The sequence below is a fragment of the Octodon degus genome, unplaced genomic scaffold (assembly GCF_000260255.1).
Source record: "Octodon degus isolate 3935 unplaced genomic scaffold, OctDeg1.0 scaffold00011, whole genome shotgun sequence".
NCBI lineage: Eukaryota > Metazoa > Chordata > Mammalia > Rodentia > Octodontidae > Octodon > Octodon degus.
In genome coordinates this window covers 8572504-8586891 of record NW_004524587.1, presented here as the reverse complement: position 1 = coordinate 8586891, position 14388 = coordinate 8572504, and the positions used below count along the sequence as shown (strand labels likewise).

The 14388-nt window shown below is 40.2% G+C and overlaps 1 protein-coding gene across 1 annotated transcript in view; it reads left to right on the top strand.

Annotated features, from left to right (window-relative positions):
• The window catches only part of Hydin (HYDIN, axonemal central pair apparatus protein), a 433520-nt gene that overhangs the window by 146917 nt on the left and 272215 nt on the right, over positions 1-14388 (top strand). The window contains exons 12-13 of the mRNA XM_023709202.1: positions 9885-10003; positions 14092-14315. Coding sequence (XP_023564970.1) covers positions 9885-10003; positions 14092-14315 — 343 coding nt within the window. The remainder of the gene's footprint in view (positions 1-9884; positions 10004-14091; positions 14316-14388) is intronic.

Genomic DNA, 14388 nt, shown 5'->3' with positions numbered 1-14388 from the left:
TCAAAAAGCCAGTAACAAAGTTGCAGGATAGAGGATTCAAATAGAAACCAATTGTATTTCTATATACTAAACAAGAAACAATGGAAAACTAAAATTTTAAAAAGCAGTATCACAATAGCCTTAAGAAATATGAAGGACAGATAATTTGACAAAAGGTATGCAGGACATGCATATTGTAAACTATAAATCATTGATGAGAGAAATTGAAAACCTAAAGAAATGGGAAACTTTATGGTAAGCATAAGTTGGTAAATTCTATATTGTTAAAATGTCATTTTCCCCTTATTCATCTATGGATTTAAAGCAATCAAAATTAAAATTCAAGCTGCTTTTTTAAAATAGAACTTGACAAAGTCCTTCTAAAAATCCTATGGAATTCTTCTGCAAATAACCCAGATTAGCTAAAACAACTTTAGAAAAAAAATAATATACTTAGAGAATCACCACTATCTGATTTGAAGACAATATGCTTTATGTTTGTTTGTTTGTTTGCTTTTTGAATCGAACTCAGGACCTTGCACTTGCCAGGAAGGCACTTGTGCCACTGAGCCAAATTCCTGGCCTTCCAGACAGTGTTTCAACTGTAGTAATTTAGATAATCTAGGATGATCTCCCCATCTAAGACTTCTTGCTTCAACCACATTTCTTGATATGGTTCTCCTTTTTCTACATAAAATAATATTTACAAATTTCGGAATTAGGATGTACATATGTATGAGGCCATTATTCAGCCTATCACTTCTCCCGTGTAGACTTATGTTTGTTTAAATTCTTTTTTTTTTTTTCCTTTGAATTTTTTAAGGAAGGGTCTACAGGATGCTCAGGTCTCACTACTAGATCGGACTCATAGTAATCTGCCTGTTTACAGCCTCTCAAGAGCTGGGATTATAGGTACGCGCCACCACGCCCAGTCTCAATCACCATCTCAGGGAGCCCTGGGAGCAGGATCGGCATGGCAGGCCCAGGGATCGAACCCCTGGCCCCTGCACCTGCTTGCAGGTGCTTTAATATGCTGAGCTATTTGGCCAGCCTTCTGTTTTAACTCTTCATACTCATAGTTCATCTTTCCTTCCTGATACTTAATTTAATGCTCTGTCATAATTCAAATTTACATAATAATTTTATGTACATATATACAAATGCAAAGACATTCACATATTAATTTCAATTAAGCCTCTTGATAACTAAATAAGGTAGACTGGATACTGTATTTACTTTTTAAATGAGGAAGCTCAAACTTGGATAATTTAGGAGAGTTGTCTACAGGGATTCTGAATCCAAGATTTCAGTGCCATGTTGTGGCAAATCCTGTCCCCTGTCTCAACCTCACCATCCCATAAAAAGACATAGTTTCTATAAAATGGCACAACCTGTGTTCTATTATTATAACTGTTAGAAGTAATTGTCAAGTTCCAGCCCACCCAAAAACTCTACACCCATTTTTCCTAAGACATCTATCTAACAACTCATCAAATATTTCTGTATAATGCAAAACATTTTAAACACATCATGTGTAATGTATTAATGGATATACTAGTTTGTAGTAAGTAAAGATGACAGACAATATTAGATACAGCTTACATTTTTCTTCCTACACTGCTATGAATATAACTGTAATATAAACAACAGAATAATATGATAAAAATTCTAAAAATATGATTTAAATTGGTCCCTAGTTGGTGGTTGTCCTGGGTATCTAATAGAAACAAACTCTGGGACCAACGAGGGACTAAACTATCAGGGGAAATGGGGGAAAGCAAGTTGAAAATGCACAATAGGTCTTAAGGAAAGCATAAGACAAATCTGTCTTCTCAAACAGTCAGTATTGGACTGTAAACACACACACACTTTGTCATTAAAACTCAAGAAAACATGTTTTTGCTTATCCATATTACATACATATAACGAGATTGTTTTCACTTAGACCATTAAGTCAGATGATTTATGTCATTATTATTAAATGTGAAAATTTTGACAAGAGCCAAGTTCCAAGAAATACTCATATATTGAACAATTTTGTGCACACAAACATACAATGAATTGCTTTAGTTAACACATCTGAGCAATTTTTTTCTTAATTTATATTGAAATGATGCAACGAGATAGATAGTCCTTGTTTAACAACTTACCTATTTAGTGACTGCTCAGGCTTAATCACTCACTGCTTGGACTTACCCTTGGCCCTATTTTTCTGTGCAACTCTGTGCATCTTGATAGGTCCTCAGGGTCTTTTTTGTACAGTGCACCTTGTTTACACAGCACCATAATTTTGCTGATTGCACTGTGCAGTACAGTACTATAGCTTTTATGTTCCATTACACATTACAGTACTACATGTAAGAGTTATGCAAATGAAAGCAAAATCATCAAATTGGAGTTTCCTTTGACCCTTTCTTTGTTCTGAAATTTGTGAACATACTATATACAATTCCTCATTGAGATATCATTTCATGTCCTTTCTAGGTCCAACCTTTCTAGGCCTCACCTCTGACCTAGTAGCAAGAACAGAACTTGTTAAAGAGAAATACTTGTATTTGTATTGTAATGTTAGCTAGCTGTTCTTCACTGTGGCAGAATACCTAAGAAATCCAATTTAGAGGTTAAAAAAAAAAAGGTTTGGTTTAGCTCCTGATGTTAGAGGCTTCAGGCCAAGATAGGCCGGATCCATAGTTTCTAGATTTGTGGAAATGGAAGCCCTGCATGATCAAAGCAAGCTGCACCCTTAGGACAGTCAGGAAGCAGACAGTGCAAGGGGCCAGGGACAAGATGGGCCCTTGGAAGGCATGCCTTGAGTGGCCTACTGCCTCCAGGTGGGTCCCACCTCTGAGATGCCCATTCAGCAACCAGCCCATCAGTGAATTAACCCATTGATGAGATTAACAGCCTCATACCCAGTCACCTTTCTGGGCCCCACCTCTGGACGTTGCTGCATGGGGAATGCAAGCCCTCAAGGCATGAGCCTTTAGGGGATTACTTCAGATTGAAATCATAATAGATATATAAGTAAGATGTAAAGAATAACAGAAATGTAGGCAAATATAAACCTACCCACCCACATTAAGAAACAGGAATTTCTAGAAGTTTTAAAGGTCCATTTGTATTCTTCTTTCCTCTGTTCAGAGGTGAATATCTAATTTAAGCTTTGTCAATAAATCATTTTCTTCTTTATATTGTTTTTATAGCTGCACATGTACATGCATTATAACTACAAATATTTTATTTTTGCATGTTTAAACTTTATATAAATGTTACACTAGTTTTTCTGAGATTTACATGTAGCATGTAGTAGTAATGTTTTGTATTCTTTTGCTGCAATCTACAGAATTTCCACTCCTGGAAGAATTGTACTGCTTCTAGTTTAATGCTATTATGCTATTAAAAATAATCCTCTTGTGAACATACATGAACACACATCCTGGTATCTAGCCAAGGTCTAGGATCGATCCCGGGGAGTGGTGGCTCTAGAATACACAGGATGTGCATACTTGGCTTTACTGGATAAGCAGGGTTCCCCGAAGGGCTTCCGCCAATTTGCTCTCCCACCTGCAGGGTGCAAGTGTGCATAATTTTATTCAATAACCTTAAGTGACTTTAGTATTGATCAGTTTTTAAGTTTTTCTCCTTTGATAGATGTGAAATGAAATCTACTGTTGTTTTAATTAGCATATCTGCATTTATGAACTTCATGATGTCACAGAAAATAACGTGTGTTTTTATTTCCTAAGAAATTATTGTTTCCCCGTTGCCCAGTTTTCTATTACGTTGTGTTTGTCTGGTTAATTTGTCACAGTTCTGGATTTATTCTAGCACTAACTCAGCTTTTAGATGTATAGCAAATGTCTTCTCCCAATTTGTGTTTTATTTTTTCACTTTCCATTATGGTGAGTTTGGTGAATAAGGTTCCTTACTTTAACTGTAATGGAATTTCATCCTTACAGTTTGCACACTTGGTATTATTTAAAATCCCTTTCTCTGCCCCACGCTAAAAAATATATTCTTTGATATTGTCTCCTGAAATGTCTTTGTAGTTAATCATCACATTTAAGAAATTAAGTTGGTTTTTGTAGAGCAGAGTTAAGCCCTCTCGTTCATTCCCTACGGCTGCTCTAGCAAGTTGCCACAAATTTGTTGGCTTAAACCAACACATGCTTACCTTGGATAATTCTAGGGGTAGAGTCCAAACTCAGTTTTCCAGAGTGAAAGCAAAGGATGAACAGGGCTGGTCTCTTCTGGAGACTCCTGGATACAATCCTTTCTGTGTTTATTGTAGCTTCTAAAACTGCCAACATTTCTTGGCGTTTGCCTCCATTTTTCCTATCTGCTTACTTCATTGCCTCGGCTTTTCCTCTTCAGTATCAAAGGTCCCTCAGCCTTCCATTTAAGGCCATTCGTTATTACCTTTAGAGCCCACCAGTAATCTAGGATAAGCTTCTCATCTAAACACTCTTACCTTAATCACCTTAATCTTTTTATATCTAAGGTGATATTTACAGATTCACAAATTAGGCTAGATACCACAAACGGGTGTCTTTGGGGACCGTTATTCAGCATATCATATACCACGTGTATATCCAGTTGTTTTAGCACCACACACGTCGTCTGTCTTTCCTCATTCATGTTCATGACCAGCTGTGTCATATATCAAATTCACACATGTGTGCATCTGTTTTGACAACTCTGTTGTGTTCACTCTGTGATTTTGCACCTTCTGCCACACTACACTATCTTAATCCCAATAGCTTTCTAATAAAAGTACAAATCCCTCAGGAATATTTCTCTTAAAATGTCTTTTTTATCAAACCTTTCACTTGACATTTAAATTTTAGAATTAACTCATCAAATTCTTCTGGAATTCTGTTTAGCAGAGCACTAAATTTATAAATATAGATCAACTGGGCAAAGTTGGCATCTTTGTGATATTGAATCTTTTCAAGGATAGATTACAGTTTTCCATTCACTTACATCTTTATTAATGTCTCTATAAAATTTTACAATTTTCCATTTGCTATTCTTAAGTATACAGAGTCCACTGTAAAAAAAAAGCTATACATAATTGAGGAAAATAAAAATTTGTATAAATATTTTAATACTAAATTCACTGAGACATAAGATTAATGCAAGTTATCTTTGCTTTACACAATTACAAGAGGTTCTCAAGTGATGGCTGTCAGTTTCCAGACATTTATTAGTATGGCAAACAGCCACTTGGGTCACCTTGGTCACTGAGATTTCCGCACATACATTTTTCATTTCTTCTCCACGGGCCACCGATATAGTGGGTTTTCTGCACTACACAACATCCACAAGGGTAACACCATCTGTTGAACAAACATCACACTATTTTTGTTTTCCTAGAGTCCGTATACATTTTTGGTGGACTCATACTTTGTTGATTCATTCCTAGGTATATTCTTGTTGCTATTATAAATGGTATCCTGAAAATTAATGTTTTTATTGTTACTAAGTATAGAAATGCAGTTGACTTCTCAGAATTAGTTTGATAACCTCCAGAGTTACTCTGTCTAATTTTTAAAAATTTATTTATTTATTTATTTATTTATTTGGTACAGGGTCTTACTATACACCTTGGACTCCTAGTGATCCTCCTGTCTCAGCCTCCCCAGCACTGGGATTACAAATGTACCCCACCACACCTGGCTTCTGGGCCAGCACGGTGCACCCAGGGTTCTCAGGCCAGCATGGCATGTGGTACTGGGTGTCAAATCCGGGTCCTTGAGCTTGCCAGGCAGGCGCTTAAACCACTGAACTATTTCTCCAGTCTTACTAATTTTTAAAAATATGTTTATAGATCCTTTTGGGTTTTCTGGGTAGAGTTCCAAGATATGCAATAATGGTAGTTTGTTGTTCCTTTTTATGTTTTTCCTCTCTTTTTCTTATCTTGCCACACAGGAATGAGTATAATATGGAACATCTAAGGTACCTTGGCTGGTATCCTAATCTGTTTGCATTGCTGTAATAAAGTACCATATACGAGGTGGTTTATAAGCAAAGGAAATTCTCTCTCGCAGTTCTGGAAGCTAGGAAGCCCAGGTGCCAGCAGATTTAGAACTTGGTGAAGGCCCATTCTTCATAGTGCTAGCCATAGTTTGGATCGTAAATGTTTCCTAAAGGCCCATGTGTCACAGGCTTGGTCACCAGCATGTGGTGTTTAATGAAGGTGGTGGAACATTTAGGAGACAGTCTAGTTGAAGGTCATCAGGTCACTGGGCGGTGCTCTTAAAGAGGATGGTGGACCCCTGCCCCTGGCTTGCTGGCCTCCACAAGGTGTCCTGCACACACACTCATGCTGTAAGGTACTGTTCTGCCTCCAGCCCAAAGCAACCGAGGACTAAAGCTGCTGGGACTATGAGGCAACGTAAGCTCTTTCTTCCTTAAAGGTACTTTACGTCAAGAATTCTTTCCATGATAGAAAGCCCCCACTAGTGCCTTTTGGCTAAATCCCTTACTCCATAGAAGAAGCAGACAAGCCTCTGCAGGCTTCCTTTATAAAAACACTAATCCCATCCATGAAGCTCCATCCTTGCTGTCTAATCATCTCCCCAAGTCTTCCCTCTTAAAGCCATCACTTTGGGGATTAGGACTTCAACATGTGAATTTGAGTTGTTGGGGACACATTTAAACCATAACAGATGGCAAGGTTTCAAAAGCCCATGGTTTGCATTTTCTGGTATTTAATGCAACAAAGCTCTGTGTTCAGGGATTTCAGGCTCATTAAAGGGGCTCTGTAGAGTGTCATTCCTCCTGAGTATAAGCCAGAACACTATAACCATAGATGAGAAATTGCTTTATTTTTAAATATACTTTACTATTTTGCTTCATTAGTAAGGAATTTGTCCTTGAATCTTAGAAGCTCTTTTATCCCTGTCCATTGTGCTGCCTCTTGCCAAAATAAGAAAAAAATATCTTCTCAGGAAAATCTTGTGGAGGAATAGTATTTATAATGTGACTCTAAAATTTAGATGAACTCTTAGAAGTGCAAGCCTTGTTATTACTTGTAGTTCCCATTCTGTCTTGGCTGGGGGAAGTGGCTGGCTACAAATAAGACACTCCTTTGAAGTAATTAATAATTCCCAAAGAAACATTGGCATACTGCTTTATTATAGCACATCTCCATTTTTTTAAAAGTAAGGCAGTCAAGGTAACAGATGGAGAAAGTTTTAGGCCTGACAGTTATAAATAGTCCTGCAATTTATTTCACGTTATATTTGCAGTTCTCTTTCTTTGCCATTCCGAAAGTTGGATCTCAATCAAAGTACATTTTTCTTGACCAACGAGTTAAAAATTGTTGCAATGGATGAAAAATCTAAAATAATGAAATAGAGTGACCAAGTTTGGTTCTTCTGGAAGTTTTCCTTATATTCTAGATTGTTGTTGCCCTAATACCCCAATACCTGATCTTTAGAGGAACGTCTTTTCCAGGGATCAATCAAATGGAGTACAGGAGCCTTCTGAGTAAGTCAGCAGCTATCTCATTTATGACTGTCATTTTTCTTGTTCCTAGTGATCTAAGTAATACTTGCCTGATGACCACTGTGTTGCCAAGCACTACATGGGACAAAAGGACAATATCCTTGTCTTTAAAAGGACAGTCATGGGGAGAAAGCATTAAAAACATGGAAGCTAAATCCAGGTGTGGCGGCGCACACCTGTAATCCCAGCGCTGGGGAGGCTGAAAGCAGGAGGATTATGAGTCTGAGCTGCATAGTGAGACCTTGTAACAACCAAATATATTTTAAAAAATAACATGGATGCTAAATAGCAATACAACACAGTGGAACATACAATATCCCAGGCATAATGACAATAATACACAATGATTATCATTTTGTTGTTCCATATTTGTTGTAATGCTAATCTAACAAAGCATCAAAAGTATTTTGAATGTTCAAAATGTTGCATACACAACAAATATATTTTTTCCTTAAAGTACTTTAGATTTAAATGATAGAAATATAAAGAAAACTATCAAACTGTAAAGCATGTTCAAGAGTGGTAATATTCCCGCTGCTGAGGAAGATATGGAGAAACATGGGCTTTAATGTACTACTGATGTTTTTGTGTAATTAGTAAAACCATTTGGAAGGCAGTATGGCTATAACTGTCAAAATGTCAAATGTGCCTTCCTTTGTTTTGAAATTCTACTTCCATTAATGGTGGGTGAGGTCATTTGGTTACTCTCTTCTTCTCCCTTCCATCTTCCATTCCATCTTTCCCTAACACCCCCTCCCACTATCTCTCTTTCCCTTCCTCCAAGAACAACTAGAAAAGATAGGCAAAAAAATTTTTAAGAAACGTTTTGAAGGCAAAAGAGAATTACTAGGCAATGGAGAATTTATAGGGCCAACATCCAGAAGGAGCTCAAGACCATAGACTTTGGGGGCCATTTTATTCTTAAAGACATCACCTTTTTGGTAGAAGCTGTGGAGCTTGAATGGTTAGGGAAGAAATCTGGGTACTCACTTATGAGCCATCCAAGGAGTAGGCTCTCTGGCAATCTCCCAAGTTTGAGAGTAGGGCTGAGTGAACCAGAAACTTGACCTGGGCCAGCCATCCCAAAGCCTGAGTCTCAGCTCTGAATCATTTTTAACTTATTGATTGAGGAAGTTCTTCTCCATTGGGGCTTCAAAAGGAATTTAGTCCCTAGTGTCCTGAAGTATTTATTACTTATTAGGAATTAGCTCTTTTTTATATCTAGGATAGTACTAGGTCCATACCCTTTTTAGAACAAGAAAAAATAGTCATGTAACTGATATATGCTGCAAAAGAAATAATAATAATAAAACCAACAACAAAAAACTATTAGAAACAATACACAATTTCACTAAACCAAATGACAGGAATTCAACAATGGTTATTATATTGTATATTGTTGTCTTCACATTAGTCGTTCAGATTTGTACCTGTGAACCAACCTTCCTCTTTTATCCCTTGTTCCTACCCTTCTCAGACTCTGCTAATCAGTTTGTCTTGGTTACTTTTCTCATTGCTGAGACAAAATACCCAGCATCCAGAGTTAAAAGAGGAACGCCTTCTTGTAGCTAGTGTGTAGAGGTTTCACTTGATAGTTGGCCTGCTCCAAACTAGGGCAAAGAGGGGCCTCACCAAGAAAAGAACAGTTCATGGCAGGCAGAAGGCATCAAAACAGCAAAGTATCAAGTGGCAAGCACTGTCCCTTACATTTTATCCAGGCTGTCCACCCTTAGGCCAGGCAGCACGTACATCCAGGGCAAGACGCCCTTAATCCTAGCATCACACCATGAATCAATCCCATCATCACATTCTTAAATCCAGCATCACATACTCTAGATCCAGCCACCTCCAAAAAACCCCATCTTTGGCCTCCTAAGGCTTTCAGGGGACATTTGGACATAAGCAACAACACTATTGTACTCTCTACTTCTATGCAATAAACTTTTTTAAGCTTCCACATATGGGTTAGAACATGAAGTATTTGTTTTTCTGTGCCTGGGGGTTACATTTTTTAATTGCCTTTTTTCTGCTAAAATGTCAGTCTAAATCGCAATATGGGTTGTTCCCTAAACATAACAATCTAGCTGTCTTCCGGCTCCTAAAGATGAGATAAATCCTCAGTGTTAGTTAAATTGCAGTTCCCTTCGTGCAGTGCAGTGCAGGAAGTCGTAGAAGAATCTTGACTATTTTCCCCAATAACAAGTTGTGGGGCTCTTGGCCACGGCGGACTGGAGAGATCCAGCTGTGCCAGGAACGTCAGATCTCCTGTGAAGCGTCCTTTCGGCAGCTTCTCCCTACTCCCAAGCCCCCCAGCAAAGTGATTGGTCTCAAAAAAAAAAAAAAAAAAAAGTTGTGGGTAATTTGGGGTAATAAAGTCTGCATTCTTTTTCAAGGCCGAGAGATCCGTCTCCCCCTCCGAATCAAAGGGGAAGGAATGGGCCCTAAGATTCACTTCAACTTTGAATTGCTGGATATTGGGAAAGTTTTCGTTGGGTCCACACATTGTTACGAGGTGAGTGCTCGAGTCGCCCATCGAGGCTGCCAGTGGTACTTGGCTTTCTAAATTTGTTTTATTTTATGTGGTTTTGCTTGGTAGAAAATTTGTATAATCATAGCCACTTGCCACTATTCATACTGATACAGAAGACCCCCCCAAATGCCGGCTCTTCCCTCCTCACCTCACCAAAAGGAGCAACTTTCCCACCTTCTAACTTGACCAGACACTAAGCAGCATCACAGCCATCATTCAATGGGGTTCCAGCCTCTGTTTTGTAGGTTTCAAGGGGGGAAGCCATAAATACATCTCCCCATCTGTTTAGCAGTTGTTCTCTGGCCGCATAAATCTTACAGATCTGAGCATAGAGAACTCTTTACTTTCTAGACGATCCTAATGAGGTGGCTGTTTTCGCACTTCTGAGTTTTCTCCCAATGCTCTCCTCTCCAATCCAAACTCAGCTCCTGGTTTCTGGAGGAGACCCCCTCTCCCCCCGCCTTGTCCTCCCGATTAAATAGAAAGTGGAATTTTACAAGCTGAGTTCTTCAGGGTCAAAGCCACTCCAGAGTTATCAGTATCTATCTGGGGCACAGTTTTGCTCTATATCAATAATATATTATTGAATTAGCAACTTCGGCTACCAATTGGACCTTTGCTTGAGGATGTTCCCAAATTGTGTCTGCTAGTATTTCTATAGACATAATAAAAGCAATTGTTTAATAAATGACAACTAGCTGTCAGGTTCTGTGATAATTGTGTGTGCGTGTGCACACACACACTTATGTGTGTGTATGTGTAATTTCTAACCCATACAGAACTATGAAAGACTTTTTATACCTATTTTTATTTTTTATACCTATTTTAAATGCAGAGTATGAAGGCTGCAGATAGCCTTATTACCTCCAACAACATTGCCCTTTGTGTATGCTGAGATAGTGCTACTGCTTTGACCTAAGTTCATGCATTAAGTCCTCACAAAACCCAGGCAGAGTAGCTACAATTACTGTTTCCATTTTGTAGCTGAGTAAGCTGAGGCTTAGAAAAATTTTACCTAGTTACTAGTAATGCCAAGTAAATCCAGAACAAAGGTTCAGCAGCACTGTCCTCCAGCAGGGAATCTGGAAGCCAGAATCCTTCCATCTTCTACTCAGCTATCCTTCCACATGCACTAAAACTTGTAGCCTCATCTGCAGTGATGCTGACCGAAGAGGAAAGAACATTCAGGAATGTGCATGAGATTCATATAGGAGTGGTATCCCGCACTTCTATTCACGTTGCCTAGCCTGTGTGTGGCTGCAAAGGAAGCTGGGAGTGTGTCGTCGTGTCATCAGTACAGCAGAGGAGGAAGTGGGGTCAGGCAACAGCAAGGCTCACTTCTAGAGTCCTTAAGTATCGTGACCAGTAGCACAGCTTACAAATGCTGTGAGCCTGGGTCACCAGCGACCTCTGTCCTGCTCTGGGAGTAGAAGGCCCTTTTCTGGTCTCTGAATCCTTCAGGCTTTTGGCGGCCCACTCTTCCATCCTGTGCAAATCTGACCAACTCAGCTCTCAGCCCCGCCTGATCTGGCACGGGGACAGTGTCCTTCATCCACATGTTCGCTAGGGCTAACTGTGGCCTAACTGGGTAATGCAAAAGGTAAGCAGAGATGTTCATGTCCCAAAGAGATGAAATATGCATAGGAACACTATGTGAATGAAGAACCGGCCTCATGAGAAGTAGCACAGTATATACTGCCTCACTCTGTGTTGCATTTGAGAAAAGAAGGTAATACTTCTTATTAATTGATATTCTTTCTGTAATATATCCACTGTGAATTTTCATTACATCTTAGATAATACTTTGTGGATGCAACCTCAGAAAAGGACCCTTAGTTCTGATGCAAAATGGATAGGGTTTCCCAGAGTATAATAGTAATTTCTTACAAAATGAACAGCTGTGAACTTTAGGCCACCACTTTGCAACCTCCTTGGCTTTAACAGTATCAGACTACAGTGAGCTAAAGTATCCCATGAGGTGATGCATCAGCCCGGACAGTTTGGAGAGCCAAGCAGTGGCAGGGAAGGACATGGTGAGGTGCCTCTTATAGGGATATTTTGCAGTCTCTGCGTATTTAATGCTGATGCCTCATTACATCTCTCTTTCAATTTATTGCATTATCTACTTGAGACAAATCTGAATAACTAGCTATTCCCCTTAGTCATTGCTGAGCTTAGCACATACCTAAAGAATAAACTATAACCTCAAGAGTATATGCATTCCCCAGTGTAATTAACAAGGAGAACAAGGGGGCTGGGCTGGAAGTTCTCTTATCAATGCCTTCCCCCTCCAGGAGTTAGACCACAAGGGCAAGACTATTACCAACCATCAGAATCATGTCCCAAACTATTTCTTGGGGGTCTGTACTCAAAAGTAGGTACTGCTTTGGCAGGAGTGGGAGAATGGCATATGTATGCTTGAAACTGGGAGCACTCACACTCTACAGAAAATCTGGGTAAGATAGTCTTGTTAAGCCCCTCCATAAAAGCAAACAAATACATAGGCAACTCGAAGAGCAAGGGGCCTTCGAGTACTACTAATGCCTTTAGCTGCCTGTGAGTTACCACTAGCATTTGTCAGTTGCCCCTGAAGCACAGGGGAATTCTGCTTGGCATTAATGATGTAAGTAGCCATCGTTATCATTTGTAACCATTATTTGCCTGGTACTACTATAAAATTACCTAAATTAGTAAACTTAATCTTGAAACAGTATGACAAATTAATCGTACAAATAGAAAAACAGGCACAGAGAATTTACAGGGGTTGTCTAAGGTCATGTAGCTTGTAAGTCAGTGGCAGAGCTGGGGTGTGAGGCCAGGCGGTTTTGCTCTGGAGTCCCCGACCATCCTCACTTTTCTGTGTGGTCTCTTTAAAAGACATGAAGGGTGGAGCACAGCCTGGACTACCAGGGAAAATGCAGAATGAGGGAAATGGGAAGCAAGCATTAAAAAGATGCTTTAACCAGCAATCGGCCTTTATTTATGTGCCTGTTCTAGTGCACCTGCTATCTTTGCTTGGCAGACATGCTGGGTTTCCTCTGCAGAGGCCTCTGACTTCAGTTTCTCTGCTATCCAGGCTCTCCCTTTGAGGCAGCCTGAGCCCCTAACTCAGCCTCCTCAGCCTCGCTCAGACCCCGTTCCCTTGGCCACCTTGCCCTCTTCCCAGCTGGCAAGAACAGGAGGCACACCTCGGAGTGCTTTCTCCAGTGCACCTCATCTCATCAAATACAGATGCTTTCAGTCTCCTCTGAAATACCTCCCCACTGCTTTGGCACTCCCACCCTCAAAACACGGAATTGAAGGTAGTCAGCCACTATGTTCCCTGCACCCACCCACTCCCTAAACATTTGTCCTCTGCATTCTGCAATCAGACTCCATTGCAATCACTCTCTTCTTCAAGGTTAGGAATGACCTCTAAGTAGAAAGAGAAAACCTCTGTTCTTTTCTCAGAGCTTCTTCGCTGACCGGTGTCCACAATGGACCTCTTCTGGGAATCCTCCTCCCTCCGCGTTCAGCTTCTGGACACACTGTGCCCATTCCTTTAACCCTCGGCTTGTCTTAATTGCTGCAGCTGTAGGCTCAGGGAAGCCCATATAAAACAAGAGGCCGTGCTTTCCCCCTCCTAGATGTGAGGACAGCATTGGCAAGCAATGGAGATGGTATCTTTGGAATCCAGGAGCAAAACGGTATACCTGGTGCAGCTTCATGTGTAGGGGTGGTGCAGGTGGGGACAGGAGCAGCAGGTGAAGCCTAAATATGGGGGTTCTGAGTGTCAGGCAGGAGCTGCTGTACACAAACACACACACCTAGTTGTGTAACCAAATATGAACAGTATGGTGGTGCCAGAAAATTAGCAGACTAACTTTGTTTTAGAGAGGAAGCTAAAAATATAGGCTTACTTTTTGGCTTGGAAGTCCTGTCCTCAAACATTCAAGATATCAGAGTATTCATTTCCCCCAGAGAGTTTTCTCGGGGTGCTACTTACAGTGTTAAATAATGTAGCCACTTACTTACATGCAAGTTGATTGCAGGTCCCTTGACCTATACCTCCTTGCCTTTGATTGACACAGGCTGTACTGTCCAACAAAGGCAGCATCGACGCCCTCTTCCATGTGGTCCCCCCAACCTCGGCTTTGGGGGCCTGCTTTGTTTTCAGTCCCAAAGAAGGCATCATCGAGCCAAGTGCCGTCCAAGCCATCCAGATCTCCTTCAGCTCTGGCATCCTGGGGCACTTTGAAGAAGAGTTCCTGATCAGTGTGAAGGGGTCACCCGAGCCTGTGAAGCTGACCGTTAGGTAAGGCATGGTGACAACAAAGGTGGACGCTGAAGTTTTGGTCCACTGCTTTCCTGATCATGTCTGTAACTAT